Source organism: Phytophthora sojae (genome assembly GCF_000149755.1).
Source record: "Phytophthora sojae unplaced genomic scaffold PHYSOscaffold_2, whole genome shotgun sequence".
Taxonomy (NCBI): domain Eukaryota; phylum Oomycota; class Peronosporomycetes; order Peronosporales; family Peronosporaceae; genus Phytophthora; species Phytophthora sojae.
Genome location: NW_009258116.1, coordinates 3,036,102 through 3,055,537, shown reverse-complemented (window position 1 = coordinate 3,055,537; position 19,436 = coordinate 3,036,102). Strand labels below are relative to the sequence as shown.

At 52.9% G+C, this 19,436-nt stretch overlaps 4 protein-coding genes across 4 annotated transcripts; 3 read left to right on the top strand and 1 right to left on the bottom strand.

Annotated features, from left to right (window-relative positions):
* Window positions 1-3,070: 3,070 nt before the first annotated feature.
* PHYSODRAFT_353864 (hypothetical protein) lies at window positions 3,071-7,476 on the top strand. The gene is made up of 4 exons (XM_009520700.1): window positions 3,071-6,754; window positions 6,834-7,049; window positions 7,124-7,287; window positions 7,348-7,476. Exon 1 carries the CDS (start codon window positions 3,098-3,100, stop codon window positions 4,202-4,204), a length of 1,107 nt encoding a protein of 368 aa, XP_009518995.1. The 5' UTR covers window positions 3,071-3,097; the 3' UTR covers window positions 4,205-6,754; window positions 6,834-7,049; window positions 7,124-7,287; window positions 7,348-7,476.
* A 638-nt stretch (window positions 7,477-8,114) lies between these two features.
* Window positions 8,115-8,405, top strand: PHYSODRAFT_260913 (hypothetical protein; the record flags this gene model as incomplete). The annotated part of the gene is made up of 1 exon (XM_009520699.1): window positions 8,115-8,405. A coding segment is annotated over one exon (291 nt), but the record flags the coding sequence as incomplete, so codon positions are not given.
* A 2,852-nt stretch (window positions 8,406-11,257) lies between these two features.
* On the top strand, window positions 11,258-11,836 carry PHYSODRAFT_479547 (hypothetical protein; the record flags this gene model as incomplete). The annotated part of the gene is made up of 1 exon (XM_009520698.1): window positions 11,258-11,836. A coding segment is annotated over one exon (579 nt), but the record flags the coding sequence as incomplete, so codon positions are not given.
* Window positions 11,837-18,492: 6,656 nt separating this feature from the next.
* PHYSODRAFT_324891 (hypothetical protein) lies at window positions 18,493-19,064 on the bottom strand (the record flags this gene model as incomplete). The annotated part of the gene is made up of 2 exons (XM_009520697.1): window positions 18,493-18,882; window positions 18,981-19,064. The coding sequence occupies 2 exons, from the start codon at window positions 19,062-19,064 to the stop codon at window positions 18,493-18,495; spliced, it is 474 nt and encodes a 157-aa protein (XP_009518992.1).
* Window positions 19,065-19,436: the final 372 nt, after the last annotated feature.

Sequence of the window (19,436 nt, the reverse complement as noted above, 5' to 3'; positions counted from 1 at the left end):
CTTGACTTCCTTCACGCTGTCCTCCAAAGTGAGCTTCAGCCAAGCGCCGAACAGCTGCTGCTCGTCCTTCGACAGCTTCTTTCCAGAAGCACTGCCATCGTCGCTGTCGACATCCACCTTTGCGTGTTCCGCCGACACGACCTTGCGGCCGTTGAACTCGGCAACGTTCGTCATCACGAAGTCATCGATGGGGCTGTAGACGAACAGCACTTCCTTGTTCAATTTCCTGTCGCGCAAAAGCAAACAAAGTTAGTAAAGGAATAGGAAAGTAGGAGCCCCGGCAAATGCTGTACACGTACTTGAAGGCTTCGAAGTACGGCGACGACTCGGCGATAGCGCGGGTAGGCGCACACAGGTAGTAGATCTCGTTCTGGTCCGGCGGGCAGCGCGACACGTACTCATCAAGAGTAGTCAGCTTGCCTTCATCAACCTGGCTGGACTCGTAACGCAGCAGCTTCGCAAGAGCGTCCTTGTTCTGGAAGTCCGTGCAAATACCCTCCTTAACGAACTGGCCGAACTCCGTGAAGAACTTCTCAAACTTCTCCGGTTCCTTGGTGGACTGTGTTCGGCAACAAATAGTTAGAGAGAAAGACATCACAATGTCAGTCCTCGACGCAATGATCGATCAAGATGCCTGCCGCGAAGTCGACTTACCTGACGCTCCAGGAAGCGGACGATTCTTCTCGTCAGGACATCGCGGATCTTGTGAATGAGGCGGCTGTCCTGCATCTTTTCACGCGAAAGGCTGAGCGGGAGATCCTCGCTGTCAACGACACCACGCACGAAACGCATCCAGTCCGGAAGGATGTCGGGCGAGTTGCGCTCAATCAGGACCTTGCGCGAGTAGAGACTCACACCAGGTTCCAGACGAGCATAGCCAAACTTCTCGGCGTGCGAGGATCCAATGAAGAAGAGCGTCTTCAGCTCAATGGGCGCGTCCGCCTTGAAGATGATGCGGTAAGCCGGCTCGTCAAACGCGTTCGCGATGAACTTGTAGAACTCGGTGTACTCTTCGTCCGTGACCTCGCTCTCGCTCTTGGTCCACAGAGCCTGAACCGTGTTCACGGTGTCGCCGTCGAGCACAATCGGGAACGACACGAAGTTCGAGTAGCGGCGGATGATGGACTCGACCTTGGCCTTGGTGCCGAACTCCTTGCAGGAATCCTTCAGGTGGATCACGATCTTGCTGCCGCGCGTCACGTCATTCGCCTCGGCAACCTCGTACGATCCGCTGCCGTCCGAGCGCCACACTTGACTCTGACGACCGGCGACGGCCGACTGCGAGAAGACCTCGACCTTGTCGGCAACCATGAAGGCCGAGTAGAAACCGACACCGAACTTGCCGATGATGCCGCTCAGCGCGTCGCCCGACTCGCCAGGGGAGCTCTCCTTGAGCTGCTCCAGGAAGGCCTTGGAGCCCGAGCGTGCGATCGTTCCCAGGTTCTCGATCAGCTCGTCCTTGGACATACCCACGCCCGTGTCTGCAATGGTGAGCGTGCCGGCCTTCTCGTCCGTGGTGATGACGATCTTGGGCTCCAGCTCGGCGTCCTGGATGCTGGCGCCCGTGGACTGCAGGTGGCGCAGCTTCTCCAGCGCATCGGAGGCGTTGGAGATGAGCTCGCGGATGAATACCTCCTTGTCCGTGTAGATGGAGTGCGTCACGATGTCGAGCAGCTGGCGCGTCTCCGCCTGGAACTCGCGGCGGTCCGCCTTGTCGTCCGCGGCGCTGGTGCTGAAGCACGCGCTGAGCTGCTGGGCGGACGGCGCGATCTTTGCGCCGCGCTGCGCCAGACGCGAGCTCGAGGCCACTCCGCGCGGGAGCGTAGAGCGCTGCACGGCGCGACGTCCGCTGGCCGCAGCCGAGGCGCCAGCACGGCGGGCAATGCGCTGCACGGATCGCATCATCATGTCGGACGAGTTGCTTTTCCAGCCACAAACGAGCTTTTTCAAGTGATACCGACGCACTTGACAGGTATCTCGTGTAGACCACATGAAATGGGTCCAGAAATTTACTGTAGCCACCGAAGCTGTTCTAAGATTTTCGAAGCGGCTGCTGCCACCGAACGCAGCCGTTGCAAGTGCAACTTGGCGCTTCACTTCAACCGCGCCGCGGGGCGCTAAAGTAGCAGCGGCTCTGTCGGGCACCACCGTCGGCAGCGCTTCCTGCGCCGCTCGCCACCACCAAAACGCAGGAGAGGCTCTGGTGAGCCAGAGGGTGCCCGTCGCACGCCAGCCTCTCGTTTTACAAACTGGAGGCTTACCCAACAAAATGCTGGATCAACGTCTTATTGCGCAATGACTGGGGACTATGAAATTCTGAATTTCATTCATAGTATGAATAAAACACATTAGCCGGAGGCTCTGGGCCTGAACGCCTTCACCCAGCAAGTGCTCTTGCTTTCTCGTTCACCAAGTTCAGGGCGGACTGCATGCATGTGAACACCGGGCATGGGCTGATCATGCCACTTGCATGGGTTTTAGAGGGTCTCTAAATGAGAGTCTAATAGAGACCTTGCGTTGCACGCAGAATCACCCTGTCGCATAGAAATGGATTCTGCTTGGGGCCAAAAGCTGGGTGGGGTACGTCAACGCATCCTGCTCGAGCTCATTCCTCAAATTCACAGCAAGTACCCAGCACACCATGTGGAGCCGACTCGCCGCCACCTCCGCGCGCCTCAACGCTGCGCGCTCCTCCCTCCTGCTGAGCCAGCAGGGCCGCCTCATGAGCACGCGCCGCGTGCCCTCCGAGGAGACGCTCTCGGCGCTCAAGGCGCTGCTGGGCGACCGCCTCTCGACTGCCGCGTCCGTTCTGGAGGTGCGTACTCTAAACACCAGCAGCGACGCCGTTAACAGCTTCTTTCTCTAACTAATCGCTCTCTGTATCTACGCCCACCTACAGCAACACGGAACGGACGAGTCCTACCACGCGGTGGCTCCCCCCGACGCCGTCGCCTTCGTGCAGTCCACGGAGGAGGTGTCGGAGGTCGTCAAGATCTGCGCGGCCGCCGGCACGCCCGTCATCCCCTTCGGCGCGGGGTCCTCGCTCGAGGGCCACATCTCCGCCACGGAGGGTGGCGTCTCCATCGACCTCACGGGCATGAACAACATCCTGAGCGTCGAGCCCGAGAACATGAGCTGCAAGGTGCAGGCCGGCGTCACGCGCGAGCAGCTCAACGTGGACCTGCGCGCGACGGGCCTCATGTTCACCGTGGACCCGGGTGCCAACGCCACCCTCGGTGGCATGATCTCGACCAACGCGTCGGGCACCACCACCGTGCGCTACGGCAACATGAAGACGAACGTCATGTCGCTGACGGCCGTCATGCCCGACGGCCGCATCATCAAGACGGGCTCCAAGACCCGCAAGTCTTCTGCCGGCTACGACCTCACCCGTCTGCTTATCGGCTCGGAGGGCACGCTCGGCATTGTCACGGAGGCTGAGCTGCGTCTGTTCGGCATCCCCGAGGCAGAGAAGACGATGATCTGCCAGTTCGACTCGATTCAGAACGCCGTTGACACGTGCGCGACCGTCATGCAGATGGGTATCCCCGTTGCGCGCATGGAGCTGATGGACGAGAACGCCGTGGAGGCGATCAACAAGTACTCGAAGCTGGAGACCCCCGTGCGGCCGTCTTTGCTCATTGAGCACCACGGCTCGCCCGGTGAGGTGGAGGAGCAGAGCTCCGTGGTCGTGGAGATCGCCAACGACTTCGAGGCCAAGGACATTGAGCTGGCCACGAGCGCGGAGGAGCGCAAGAAGCTCTGGAGCGGCCGTCACGCCGCTTGGTACGCTACGATGAGCCAGATGCCTGGCAGCCGCGGTCTGTCCACGGACGTCGCCGTCCCCTTCTCGAAGCTGACGGACGTCATCGTGGAGACGCAGGCGGACCTGAAGGAGACTGGTCTGTTTGGCACGATCGTCGGCCACGTCGGCGACGGCAACTTCCACGTCATGCTGCCGTTCTACCAGGACAACGCGGAGCTGATGCAGAAGGTGCGCGACTTCTCGGACCGCCTGGTGAACCGCGCCATCGAGTACGAGGGCACGTGCACGGGCGAGCACGGCATCGGCAACGGCAAGATGAGCTACCTGTCGAAGGAGCACGGCGACAGCGTGGACGTCATGCACACGATCAAGAAGGCGCTCGACCCCAAGAACATCATGAACCCGGGCAAGATTTTCTACGGCAACGAGAAGCACTAAGTAGTTGAAATAGTAGTAGAACTTGGCTCAATCTAACGTAGTGATCGTCCACCAACGTTGTGGTTCATGCTCATGAAGCAGGGCAACAGACAAGATCTTTTCGCACTGCTTAGTTGACAGCACCTGGCTCACCGTGCCGCGATTGTGCAAATCAACTCACAACGCATCACGCGGAAATATCTTCAACCACGCTCAGTTGACGAAAGCCGTCGGGGACATGTGGCATCACTCCGCCCGCGTGCTGAGGGCGACATCCGCCCAGTATGCACTGCAGCGAGCATCGCTAGCACAGCTTCCTCGTCGTCGCCTGAACACGCAGCGAACAGCTTCGCCGGATACCATCTCGGCGTTGCGAGATCTGCTGGGCGATCGCTTATCCACCTCTCGTTCGGTGCTGGAGGTCAGTTCCCTCCGCGCCCTTGTGAATAATGTTAAACGACCCCTTGGCTGACGTCGTTGGTGTTGGTGACCTCTGCAGCAGCACGGAACGGATGAGTCGTATCACGATGTCACGCCTCCCGACGCTGTCGCCTTCGTGCAGTCCACGGACGAGGTGTCGAAGGTGATCAAAATCTGCGCAGCGACTGGCACGCCTATCATCCCGTTTGGTGCCGGCACGTCGATCGAAGGGCATATCTCGGCTGTAGCTGGCGGCGTCTCTGTTAATTTATCGGGAATGAACGAGATCCTCAAGGTGGCATACTGCACCAGCAGCGGCATCAGGAACTGGGGGGTTAGTTTCGCGGAGCTAACGTTTTATGGCGTGACTTGCGTTTGTACAGCTTGACCACGAAAATATGAGCGTCAAGGTGGAAGCCGGTGTTACCCGCGAGCAGTTGAACGCAGACCTGCGTGCCACTGGGCTGATGTTTCCTGTGGATCCCGGCGCGAACGCTACGATCGGGGGCATGGTTGCTACGAATGCGTCAGGAACAACAACAGTCAAGTAAGCGCTTTGCCGACGGTGGGGGCATGCAGCAAATGCTGACGAATTCATCTCAAACAGATATGGCAACATGAAGGCAAACGTGTTGTCTCTGACTGCAGTCATGGCTGATGGACGCATCATCAAGACGGGATCGAGGTTCGTACAATACGTTTCTTGAGCGGTCAGACCTCAGTGCACCCTTACCACTTCGATGCTGCTTGTTATTTCGCACAGAACTCGAAAGTCGTCTGCTGGCTATGACCTCACACGACTTTTGATCGGAGCCGAGGGCACCCTGGCGGTTGTGACTGAGGTACCGATTTTACTTTAGTTGAGGAGGTCGTGTTTTCAAAGGATAACAACAGGTGTGGGCGTGCTATCGCAGATAGAACTTCGACTTTGCGGTATTCCTGAGGCCGAGAAGGCTATGATCTGCTCATTTGACAAGATGAAGGACGCTATCGATACGTGCACGACCGTGATGCAAATGGGGATTCCCGTGGCCCGAATGGAGATGATGGACGAAAACGTCGTCGACGCTGTGAACAAATACTCGAATCTGGACAACCCGCTTCGACCGTCTCTGATTATCGAGCATCACGGTTCTGCAAGCGAACTGGAGCAGCAAAGCAGTATTGTCCAGGAAATAGCTCGAGACTTTGGTGCCACGGGAATCGAGGTGGCCACAACGGCTGAAGATCGTAAGCGCTTGTGGAGTGGGCGGCACTCCGTGTGGCACGCAGTGCTGGTACGTAAGGAGTCGAAAAAAGTGATCACTACAGTGGAATGAAAACGTGCTGGTTTCGTGCGATGCTATGTAGAGTCAAGTCCCTGGTAGCCGAGGCTTCTCGGCCGATGTGGCAGTGCCATTTGCCAAGTTGACGGATGCGGTGATTGAGACTCAGCAGGACTTAAAGGACTCCGATCTGATCGGTATAATTGTGGGGTGGGTTTGCATTTGTTTCACTGCTGCCGGGTTGGTGTTACATGTATATACACTGACACTACGGATCCTGCAGGCATGTCGGAGATGGGAACTTCCACGTCCTGATCCCGTTCACTGAAGAGAACAAGGAGCACCTGGAACGCATGAAGGCATTTTCGCACCGCCTGGTCAAACGCGCGCTGGCTTGTGGTGGCACCTGCACTGGGGAACACGGCATCGGCATCGGCAAAATGGACTACTTGCCGATGGAGCACGGTGAGGCCGTCGACGTCATGCTCGCCATCAAGAAAGCGCTCGATCCGCTCGATATCCTGAACCCCGGTAAAATCTTTTACGGCAAGCCGCGCTCTAGCTAAAGACTCAAGGGCCTAACAGTTTTGGTTGCCCGATCTGTTAAACCAACATGTTGCATAGTTGAAGTTGTGTCCGGAACATACGGACCATGCTTGTCAAAACGGATCCACTTTGAAGGGTAAGCGCATCCCCACGTTTCGCGTCATTCCCGGACTCCCTCCTCGACTTGAGAGCAATGTGGCGCCAAATGCTCCCCGCTGCGGCCCACCGTCCTCTCCGGACCCGATCGCTTAGCACGCGTCGCACCGCCTCGCCTGAGACCATCTCGGCTCTGAAGGACCTGCTGGGAGACCGCCTGTCGACCGCGCGTTCCGTACTGGAGGTGAGCAGAACTTCCCTCCCCCCGGAGCTTACTGTGCGAAGTGAAAAATTGACTGACATAACTTGTGTACTCACTGTAGCAACACGGTACGGACGAGTCGTATCACAAGGTCACTCCCCCGGATGCTGTGGCTTTCGTGGAGTCCACGGAAGAGGTCTCGGAGGTTATCAAGATTTGCGCCGCTGCTGGGACGCCTGTCATTCCCTTTGGCGCTGGGTCGTCGCTAGAGGGCCACATCTCTGCTACGTATGGAGGCGTCACCATCGACCTGACCGGGATGAACAAGATTCTCAAGGTTGGTTGGGATGGCGGCACTGCCGGAAAGAGGACTTTCCCTATTAACGAGGTGTTTGTATGGTTATCGCCCAGGTGGAGCCGGAAAACATGAGCTGTCGAGTGCAGGCTGGTGTCACGCGGGAGCTGCTGAACACGGATCTGCGAGCTACGGGCTTGTTCTTCCCCGTTGACCCTGGCGCCAACGCCAGCATTGGCGGGATGATCAACACGAATGCCTCGGGCACCACCACTGTTCGGTACGGTGTTGTATTGACGCTAGCACATCTGTACGATGCTAATTCAGCTTCTGGTTGCAGCTACGGCAACATGAAGACGAACGTGATGGCGCTCACTGCTGTCATGGCCGATGGGCGCATCATCAGGACGGGCTCCAAAACGCGGAAATCATCGGCAGGATATGACCTCACGCGGTTAATTATCGGCTCCGAGGGCACCCTCGCAGTCGTCACCGAGGTAAACGGTTGGCATAGATTAAACGTGCATCGGGACAAGCGAACCTAACGATTTGTGTTTTGCCAGGCGGAACTTCGGCTCTTTGGCAACCCCGAGGCCGAGAAGACGATGATTTGTTCATTCAATACCATGAAAGACGCGGTGGATACATGTGCAGCGGTCATGCAAATGGGCATCCCAGTGGCACGCATGGAACTGATGGACGAGAACGCTGTCGAGGCGATTAACAAGTACTCGAAGCTGAACAACCCAGTGCGTCCATCGTTGATCATCGAGCACCACGGCTCCCCTGGCGAGGTCGAAGAACAGAGCGCTATTGTTGTTGAGATCGCCAACGACTTCGACGCCAAGGACGTTGAACTGGCGACCAGTGCTGAAGAGCGGAAGAAGCTGTGGAGTGGCCGCCACACTGCTTGGTGGGCTACGCTGGTACGTTGCAACTACCTACATTGTGGTTGAAGCAAACTATTGATCATATTCCTGCTATGTACAGAGTCAAATGCCGGGAAGCAGAGGGCTTGTTACCGACGTTGCGGTGCCACCGTCGAAGCTGGCGGACGTGATTGTTGAGACGCAAGTCGACCTTAAGGAAACGGGTTTGTTCGGAGCAATCGTCGGACACGTTGGGGACGGCAACTTCCACGTGATGATTCCATTTTACCAGGACGAGCCGGAGCTAATGACCAAGGTCAAAAGCTTCTCGAACCGCCTGGTGGAGCGTGCTTTGGAGTACGAAGGGACCTGCACGGGCGAACACGGCGTCGGCCTCGGCAAAATGAACTACCTGTCGGTGGAGCACCGAGACAGTGTCGACGTGATGCTCGCCATTAAGAAGGCTCTGGACTCGAAGGACATCATGAACCCGGGCAAGATGCTCTACGGCAAAGCTCCTAGCTGCTAGACATTGTAAAACGCAGTTGTTGCAGTTCACTTCAACATACCCGTAATTGTGACAGACTTCAAACAACACAACTACACACGCGATTTTCATGAATCAATAGACACCTTTTGCCCACGGAATTTACGCGTTTTTGAGCACACGTTTCCGAAGTGGGTCCTCCGACGTTAACTAGCCCTAACCTCAGCTCAATAACGTTGCAATAACAAGAATAACGTCACCCAAACAATAAATGACGCGTAAAATACGCGACAACCAAATCCCTCATTCCGGCCGGATTTTCCCTCAGGATTAAAATACTCATTTGAAGTGAGGGTTTTCCTCGATTAATTTCGAACTTAAACGGAAAGAAGCTGTACTTTAGGAAAAGAGGGAGAATCTCAACCCTCCATTTCAGAAAACCAGCTCGGACCGCGCAGCCACCTCCTGGAAACATTACGATAGCCCTACGCACCCGCTGTTAAAGGGTGGGGCAAGCCAAGCGACTTCACGAATTAAGTAAGTTTGACCTTGCTTCTTACAGGTGTGCATTAATGTTGCTTGTTATATGTGCATTAACTTTGGTAATTTGTTATTGTTTATTTGGTATGTATTAACCCCTTGAACCCGAGAGCCTGGACTGTACATGTTACGCGCAAAAGCTTAACGTGGACCGTACACGTAAAGCTTTTCTATACTTGGTTTTTGTATTGGTCGCTACAATTTTCAAGTCATCGAGGGGTAGGCGATGTATCCATGGCTTCCACGGGAATCGACATAAATGATACATTGAGAAAGGCCAAAAATGCACGAGAAAGCGCACTGCCGATCAAACTTGCATATTGCATATGTACTATGAAGGGCGAACGAACTGTCGCCACTGAATTTTCTCTCATTTGAAGATTCACCCCCGAGGGCCCAGAACCCACGCCGCTGCTAGGAATGGCGTTCCAGGCTAGATGGCGAGAGCTGAAGAAGGCCGGCTGGCACTCCAGAAAGCCGACCGGCTAATCGGTCGACTTTACCTACTTGAAGCCCGGGAAGACGAAGAAGGACACGCGTGGCGAGGACTACTTTGTCGGCGAAGAAGAGCTCATGAAGTATTTGGACAAGCTTGACATCGGTATGCCTTTTTGTCGCGAATTGTCGGTCATGCTTTAATCCTAACGACATTCTGTCTCTAGCTGCACTCCAGGCGAAGAAGAAGGCGAGGCGAGAGGGCTCTGCAAACACCGCCAGACGTTGAAGCGCGGTGCAACGTCTACCAAGCAGCCAACCCAACTCAACTAACGGTACTATGCTCATGCGCTGTATCCTACAAGTTTGGCTTGTATCTAATCGTGTATTTCATGGATTTCGTGGACATGCAGCATCTCCAACGGCGCCGACGCCACCAGCAGCGACTCCGAAGCCGTCGACACAGCGCCTGAAGCTGATTCTCCGGCAGGTTCGAACATGTGTGATGTATGTGCTACCGTATGCAACTCATGATTTAACCATGCATTTACTGTTGTAGAAGCATCGCCGGAAAGGCGATGTAACCTCACCTCCGATTTTGCAGATGCCGATGACGGAAGCGAGTCGTCCTACCACCCGGATGATGACACTGACGCCTCGGACGATGACGATACTACGCCAGTAGTAGACGTAGCAGAGGAGCCCAAAGGCGATGAAGAAGCCGATATTGCGACTGGAGGTTAGTCAAAACTGCCTATACACGATTGAGAATGCATCTAACTTGTATGTACAACTTTTGCCGTTTATGCAGATGCTAATCTCGTCGATGAGTCTGAAGACCCACAAGCCTACGTAGCGTTCGAGTCCGATGCAGAGAACGATGACGGAGATGACGAGGGCGACGCACCTGAAGATGACTTGACTGAGCTCGACGTGCAACTGCCCGTGCCACCGGAGCTCCGGTTTGATGGCAAGCTTATTGCAACTATTGGTGGAATGGAGAGTATTCTGTCGGGGACTGTGTCCGACGAGTTGCTGCGAGACATGGGAGAGAAGGGCTGGTCTGACCTCTCCACGTCAACGCCGTACGACTACTTGATGCAACCCTACGAGGATTGCCCAGCCAACTCGCTGAACCAAGACTATCCTAACCTGTACTCAGGAGAGTCGGGGCCGACTGCCAAGGCACTCGATGCGGCTGAGACTCCGTCTGGTGCGTTCTTCTACTTCCTGCAGCCGGACCTCTGGGAAGATATCGCTTCCGAGTCCAACGATTACTTCAAGGAGAACATGGATGAGAGGGTGGAGGGTCAACACACCAAGCAAGTCGCTTGACAGCTGAAACACCCTGAGTTTAAGCCAAAGACGAAAGAGTAGTTACGAAGTGAATTGAAAAACTACCCAGGTATTACACCACGCGAATTGTGTGTTTTATTGGGCTTCTTATTGCAAGATCGATCGTCCCTAACAAGGAGAAGCTGGCGCACCATTGGCGGACGACGGATGAAGGCGCGATACCTCGCGGATGCTTTGGTCAGTTCATGGTTCGCGATAGATTCATGCATCTGTCGCGAAACCTACACTTCAGTAGCAATAGCAACGTACGTGCCTCGAGCGACAGAACCTGGAAGCTACGCCCGGTCATCGATGCACTTCAAGACCGTTTTTCTGCCGGCTTCGTTCCGCCTGCGGTCATGGCTTTTGACGAAGCTATGCTGCCATCGCGATCTACGTTCAACCGAATGATGGTTTCATGAAGGATAAACCCCACAAATGGGGGACGAAGCTTTTCATGCTTTGTTGCTCGAAGTCGGCGTACTGCATCCGGTAGGCGATGGGCGTGCCTCGAGCGCCCCCGTGTTTATTTTTGGCGCGTAAGATATGTTATCGTGTATCCTACAGACTAACACTTTACTATTGTTGTACGATACAGGTTTGAGGTGTACTGTGGAAAAAAGGAGACTGGTGGTGCGTCCGGCTCCACCGACTACAAGTCCGGACTGGCCGCCGTCGCGCGCAACTTACGAGAAGTTTTTGGTCCTTCACCTCCTGCGGATGGAGCGATGCGCCTTGTCGTCACGGATAGGTTTTACTCTGCGGTTCCTCTCTCGATGCAGTTGCTCACGATGGGGTTCTACTCAATTGGCACCGTCCGCACCGACCGTCTCGGGCTGAGCACGAAGCTGATCCCGAAGAAGAAGAAGGGCGGCAAAAAGAAGCCGCCCAAAATACCCAAGAATCGTCCAGCCAGTATCGGGAGAGGCACATACATCGTCTCCGACGCGTTGCACATTCCTGGCATGAGGGTTTTGCGTTGGTGGGACACCCGAGCCGTGCACATGTTGAGCACTGGCGGAAGTGTTGCCATGGACCGGATCGTACGCCGTGACAAGATGACTGGCGAGCAGCATGAAGTGGCATGCCCGCGCATCGTCAAGGACTATCAGACCTACATGGGCGACGTGGACTTGCACGACCAATTGCGTCTACAAAGGTGAAGTTGAGTATCTTATATATACAAGTTATGATTGTATCTAATCGTGTATGCCACATATTGCAGGTATTCGCTGCAGTTGTGTATCAAGTACAAGAAGTACTACATGTCCCTGTTTCTCGGACTCGTGGATCTCGCCATTATCAACGCATTCATTGTCTTCAACGCTCGACGCGCAGCTAGCAATCTCCCAAAGCTTAAGCACGTCAAATTCTTGAAGCAACTCCATTTGGAGCTATGTCAGCTCCGTGAGGAAGACTGGGAGGCGTTACAGAGCAACGAGCGCTTCCAGGCGACGCCGTCCAAGCCGCGGCTGCGCAGCAAGGCTCCAGCAGCGCACCAGCCTGTACAGAACGACGAATGGCGCCCGGGGAACAACCAGCAGGGGCGGAAGAGACGTACGCGAGTGTGTAAAGTCTGCTCGCTGCTCAAAGGCACCGACAATGCTCGTGGAGGCGATTCTTCCATGTATTGCAGCGAGTGCAAGCTGCCGAACGCGTCCAAGAATGGCGAGTGTTTCTCTGCGAGAAGGTGCGGCACACCTACAATGGGTCTGCCATGTCGTGCTTCGACATCTGGCATAAAGCCCAAGATCCGCGCGCGTACGCCGGCACGCAGCGGGAACGAGAATGAGGAGAAGGATAATGGTGGGAGTGTGCAGTCGTCGAGTGATGAGTCCACGACAGGCGGCCCGCATCTGCCAAAGCGAGCTCGTGTCGCTCCGGATGCTGTGATGCGTGATTGAACGGGGCTTTGCGTCCGTCCCTTTTTACTTTTGTTTTGTATACCTGCATAAACACGACATTGAACTTGATTGCATCTGTTCCATTCGTGCAGTTATGTACAGCCTTTTCCCGACTCTGCTCATGGTGATCATGTCTCTCACACGTGCATGCGTGCACACCATACCGTTTACTACGCATAAGGTGTATATTTATCGATGTTCCTACTTGTATAAAGTGGAGATACACGATAGGCGAAGAGGCACTCACCCAGGGTTAGGAGTACTGTGCGCCTTTCCAACAGAAACAATACCAAAACAACCTGGTTTCAGTATAGTATCCCTTCCCCTGGTATACACGTTACCTTAGCGGATGGGGGGCCAAAACACCTTCGGTCTCAAGGGGTTAAGACTGTTAAGGAGGCGGCAAAATCGGCAGGATGCCTCGTAGGGGCAAGCTGAACGCATTGGCATCGGAGATGGTCAAGCTGCGAGAGTCTGTCCCCCCCTCCCGCGAATACTAAAGGTAACGTTGCTCTGCGCTCTATTGTCTGCTAATGTTGCTCTATGATTGATAACACTGCTTCATTAATATTTATGTCTCTATGTTGTTTTGACGTTGGTATTCAGCTTCAAGCTGCGCGCCGCGGGACGACAAGGACGTGCGGGCCGAGAGGGAAGTCCACATCTAGCAGAGTACCGATGTTACCAAACCACTATCATCGTCCAGGTCCCTGACATAATGGCTGCTGCTTCGCGTTGCTTGTAATTATGTTCTGTAATTTCCGTACACCTATGCAATTGTCGTCCTAAACGTTTACGAAGCATTTGCGCCCAAGCGCTTAGGTTTAATCGAATGAGGTCGACACTACCGAGAACTAACGTTGCTTCTCAATAACGTTGCATTATGGTTAGCGTTGCGCATTAACGTTGCTCCAAGATAACGTTGCGTTATGTTTAGCGTTGCGCATTAACGTTAATCCAAGATAACGTTGCTTTATTTTTAGCGTTGCACGTTAACATTGCTCGTTAATGTGATTTGTCCTACTCCCTCTGTTCTTATATAAAGCTAGTGTTCAAAGGGTACAACGCCTTCCCCAAGGCGTACTTATAGTTATCAACCGCCAAACTATTCAATTAATTGTATTACCTGGGTCAGACGCATCCGCCATTACATGATCACTGTAAAACTTAGCAAAGTACTTTACTACAATGAGAGAGGATAGCACTACGGTGACTTATAGGAAGTATATTAAATGGAGGCAGGATCACGCATCTGCATACTATGCCTATAGATATATTGAGTCCATTTTTAAGAAAACAGCGATGTATACCGTATGATTTAGAACAAGATCGCAATCTACTTTGATATCACTGCTATTAATTTGCAGCACACAACTGATGAGGTATCTGTTTAACGCTTAGCATGGACATGTCGGCTAGAACCTGCGACCCTTCTGGTAGATTAACTGTGACGATACATTTATGCATCACTTCGATAATGTTACCCTAGATGAGTTTGATAATAGATTCTACGTCCATTTGTTGCATGTGTCGATGTGTGGTAGTTATTGTACACAGTAATACGTAAAATATAAGCATGAACAGCTATGGTTTATCGGCTAAGCAACAGACATCAATTCAAGTCTTACGCTGCTTAACTTCCAAATTTTACAGCGACGTTAACCCTTTAGCTACGAGCTTTAATAGTTCTTGCGCAACGTTAACTGGTTTTACCTAACAATTATGATGCGCGATTGACGGTAGCACCACTCGTACTAAGCCTTTTACACTTCATACTGTTAAAATATTGAAGCCTATTTATTGTAGGTGAAGTACACGCAACCTGGCAATGTAGTCATTGATAATCTGGCGGATGTACTAAGACGGAGACAACGAGAGTATAACTAAATAGTAACCGAAGGTAATAGACGTGCACCTAATAGTTTTATTTTATAGATTCTGACACGACTTTATACAGTAGACGCGGAACTTCCGTAGTAGACGCGGAACTTCAGCGTCTACTATTATTCCAGATTTTCTGAGAAGAGGTCAACTAGTTTGTAAGAGAATAATTTTTAAACTAGTCAATGCACGATGGTACAGCATTAAATGCATAATGAAAGTGTACGTACACTCACAATATCATAATGTTATAACCAGCGACGTGGACCTGGTATGTTACTTGATTTATCAGTAGGGTTTGCTGCCGTGCAATACTAGATAGGTTTCTTCACCCGCACCTTCACCCTCAGAGCAAAATGAGCAAAATCGGGACCAGAGTACTGGAAGCTGCTCTAGATAGGTGCGCATACAATTGTACAGTCTACCTGTATAGATAATGTTCGTAATTGGAAAGTTCGCACGTGAACTTAATGAATTCGTACAGGTGCATCTGAGGATCAAATTCTGATTGGTTTGCAAAATGTAGGGATTTTGCCCACTGATTGCACACTGATCTGTGTGCAAAACGTGCTGCGAGTGCGAACTTAGACGGCTGTGAAGGTAAAGTGAGGGTGAGGAACGCTTCGAAACCTATCTACTGTCACCAACAACTTACCTCGAAGAAAGTTAATGGGCGATGTGATCGAAGGGCAACGTTAGCGGGCAACGTTACTGCGAGAGCAACGTTATCAAAAGAGCAACGTTAATGGTTACGAAAAAAAATAATGGTCACTTTTGAAACGCTTTTACGAGTGCTTGATTAGTTATATACTCTTACAAGAAGAACTATGTCTCGTTGTCGAAGAGGTACAGCCCAGAAAACCATTGACATCCGCGATAAAACGTACCCATGCAGAGATAAATGAATCCGAACACCAGAGTATTCACATTTTGAGCCTCTGTTAGCATACTTTGCGCTCACAAAAGTGTACTCGTGGTGTGTGCCACTTCAGAACTCTCCCACCCTCACATCTGAAGTCCTCAGTGAGCGGCTCGATAGATTTGCGCACCTCGTGAGCCTACTATGTACTCATTCAGCACAGATAATACCTCAGAAATAAATTACCTGTGCAACACACGAGGAATTTATCCGATAAATTACAAGTCCGACCTTGTCCTACCATGTACCCATGTTGCTAATAACGTCGCAATAAGGCCCTAACGTTGCCGTAAAAGCGTTGTGACGTTGTAAAATGATGACTGATAACGTTGCAGGAACGCCACCCCACGTTTCCGCACAAAATACGGGAAAGTCATTCGGTAAAATTGCAGAACGACATACTGCTTATCATGATATACCTTTGAGATATAGTGTTTTATGGAAACATTATATAAAATAATTTATCGAGTCTCAATAGTAATTTTACGAGTTGTTCAAATTGACGGCATGCGCATCAACCGCACGACCTCGGCAGCGCCGCTGTGCTTGTATCGAGGTGAAGCCGAACGAGGAGTATTATGCTCACTTGTTCTTGATCATAGAAGATGAAAATTGACGTGTTGCAGCGGGCAAGATCTTCCCGGCCAGTTGGGCTAAACATATTTTTTCTACCGCCACACAGTTATTATATAGTTCCATATCTGACCGCAAGGTGGTCAAAACGTCGTTGAAGGCCTCATAACCAACAGCTTGGCTCTGAACAGGCTTCGGGGCATCCCATTTAATCGCATCCCTCAACGCACTTGGTGCAGAATGTGATCTTGTGCTGGATGGGCTGTTCGTCAAGCGCAATAAAGCTGATCCGCTTGTGAATCTTGCATGAGTAGTACACACGCATGACGTACGTGATGCAGAATAGTGTACTCTGCAAACATGTTCGAGCTTTTGACAATACACCAACGATATGTATATATTGCAAACGCGTCCGTTGTTTGCTGCTCTAAGAAGTATAAGTCTACGTTGACACCAAAAGTCCTTCAAGGAAACTGCACGCGGTACCGGTTGTCTAATCGATGTTTCAAGTACGCCGCAAGGCGTCGGCTACAACAGACCGAGGCAAACGTACGCCCAGTTCGACCCGCCGACCGCTCAGCAGCAAGAGCCAAGGACCTATAGTGGCCACAAGCGCTTGCCCCAACTCCACTCCCTCCCGACGATGGTAGCAAAGCGCAGCAGGGACTCGTACGCCGTAGAGGAGGAGCTGGAAAAATATTTGTCAAGGAGAGCAGATTTGGTCCTCGTGCCAGTCAGCGTTTACATTTCCGAGTGGCTGCATGATGAACGGATGAAAATTGTCTGACTCTACGAACACGTTAAGCTTAGCTAAAATCAATCGCAAACAAGGCGGAAACGCTAGTGTTTGCTATAAGGCGGTGCTTTGTATAGACGATGGGGTTCAAGACCCTCACCTTCTTAGAACGCGTGACGAAAGACCCATTTCGGGTATATGGAGCTGGTCCTGGACCCAGTGTCAACGCTGGAGCATCCACGAGAGCTTCATCATCTGTCCGATGTAGACGTAGTTCGAGGCTCCCCGGTGTAAATACTGAAGGTTTTTACTTTATGTTTTTGAGGTTTTGCGGGAAAACGGTGGGAACCCTCAAGAAGAGAGCAGCACTAACCCACCGGCGACCGCTATCCCGATTTTGCAGGGATAAGAAAAACCTCGGGGGAAAGTGCCGTTTCAAGCCATTCGGCCGTGGCGACCTTTCGAGATCCCGCCGACTTGGTTCCTGCCAATCAAATTGCTTTGCGGATTTCGTGCGTGGTAGGTCGATTCGCGCGCGCGAACGCGTTCGCGCCTCGATTGGGTGTCACGCGTGGTTTTACGTTTGAAAGTGCAACATGAGCGCCACATTTTAGCGCTTCAACCTAATGTAAATTTCTGAAAATTAGCGGGAGGTGGACCGCGCATTATCATAACCAGTAACGTGACCATAGCGTCGCTCGTGTATTAGACGCTCACAGGCCCATACCTTTTGGTGCATGCCTGCAAGTCTCGGTATGGGCTTGTCTTGGGTAGGCGTCGTGCTGTGGACAATGCTATCCATGCTCCCAACAAGTACTTTACACGTCAGCATGTGGGCATGAGGATCATAGTAGTTCCCAGAAGCATAGCGATTACGGAGCGATGAGACTAGTACATGGGATCACCGGGAAGACGTCACACATGCGTAGAATATATCATGTGTATTCAGCTGTGGCAGCTCCGGACTGCCATCGCTGCCTTGGCGCCCCGTCATGCTCTCCGATTCTCCTTCTAGCACCACGAGCGTCATTATGAGTGTAGCACTGACGGTCGGTAGCATCTTGTCTTGGACAAGAAAACTCTATTCGATAACTGGGCGATGTTTTAGATGGTCTTGGATATTTCATACTCCCGCTGTCGTCGTGTACAAGTATACTACAGAGGCTGCTACTACCGGTCTATGATATCGAACGGGCTGAAGGAAAATATGTTGCGCCAACAACATCTCCGCAACGCGCTGCTGTAAATCCTATCTTTTCAGCGCGGGGTTCACCTGATCCTATTAACGCGGTACTTCGCCCTTGGCAGGTTATTTGAGATGATGTCTCGACATAAAGAAAATGGAGATGTGTCTACATTGGTTTCGGTAGGAGCTTCGCGAAGAAACGATGAGACGTGACAGTATGTATCGGATTTTGGTATGGTCAACCATGGCAATATGGCTTCGCGGTCTTGTCAACATTGACATGTTTGTATAGTTCTTAGTATAGAGGTGTCATGGTTGATTCAGAGATGTCGACGTTGACATGTTTATCTAGATTTTAGTATATCATGTCGTTATTGACTTTGATAAGTCAATATTGAGATTGTTTTTACTAGGTTTCAGTATATCAAGCAAACGGTTTGATATATTGCTCCGTTAATCGAATGTAAGCTAAACCTAGCATGGGCTCCGGTCGTTCGCCGATCTACGAGCCTCACTGGGAGCTACGATAGGCTGTCCATGTGGGGCTGGTCGAGGCCCAAAAGCGCGTTGTACATGTCCGGCTTCTGAGAGACCTCGGCCATGCCGTCCACGCAAGGCCTCTAGAGGGGCGCGGGCGTGCCGTCAGTGTCAAAGTTGTCGAAGTTGTCGATCGCCACGAACGTGCACTCCGTATCGGGCTTGGCGGGGACTGCAAGCGTACTGTCCAAGTCGATGTAGTAGAGGATCGGCATATAGCCCGAGTCGGGCTGATCGGTGGCCGCGTGCATGAGATCCGCTCCGGGCCGGACTGGTCCGCGAGCATGCAGTCCATTCCGGGCTTGATCAAAGCCGTGGACGTGCCGTCCGTATTGGGGGTGCTTTGGGTCCGCGGGCATGGGGTCCGTGTCGAGCGGATCGGGGGCCGCGGGTCTGCCATCCGTGCCGTGATGGTCTGGGTACGCGAGCGTGCTGCTCGCGCAGGGCTGGTCGGGGACCACGGGCGTGCTGAACTAGACGAGGTCGTCGGCATGGCGTTGGTGCCGGGTATGTCGGGGGATTCGATCGTGGATTGCTTGCCGGGACCATCCGGGACTGCACACAGGCTCACTGAGCCGAGCTTGGGGAGGACACCGAGCATGCTGTCCGTGCCGTCCGTGTCGGGGGCCTTGGGCATGCCGTCCGTGTCGTCCATGCCGGGGCCTTGGCCATGTCATCCGTGTCGTCCGTGTCGGGGGGCCTTGGGCATGCCGTCCGTGTCGTCCGTGTCGGGGGCCTTGGGCATGCCGTCCGTGTCGTCCGTGGCGTCGGTGCCGGGCATGTCGGGGCAGTCGGCATGGCGTCGGTGACGGGCATGTCCGGGCCCGCGAGCATGCCGCCCCAGTAGACAGCAGCAATTTGGGTTCGGCAGAGGTCGGATGAGAGGACGCAGGGAGCCGGGCGCGATCACGACATTGTAGGCGCTTGAGTGCTTGTCAGCATTTTTAGAAATGAGCTTTCGATGCGGGGCGGCGGCGAGCTTTGGTTCCGTTCATATGCCCACAAAGACGCCTCTAGATTCCGAACC

What these genes read in the sequence shown, in the direction of transcription:
- PHYSODRAFT_353864 (XM_009520700.1), top strand. Translation starts at nt 3,098, where the DNA reads ATGAACAACATCCTGAGCGTCGAGCCCGAGAACATGAGCTGCAAGGTG.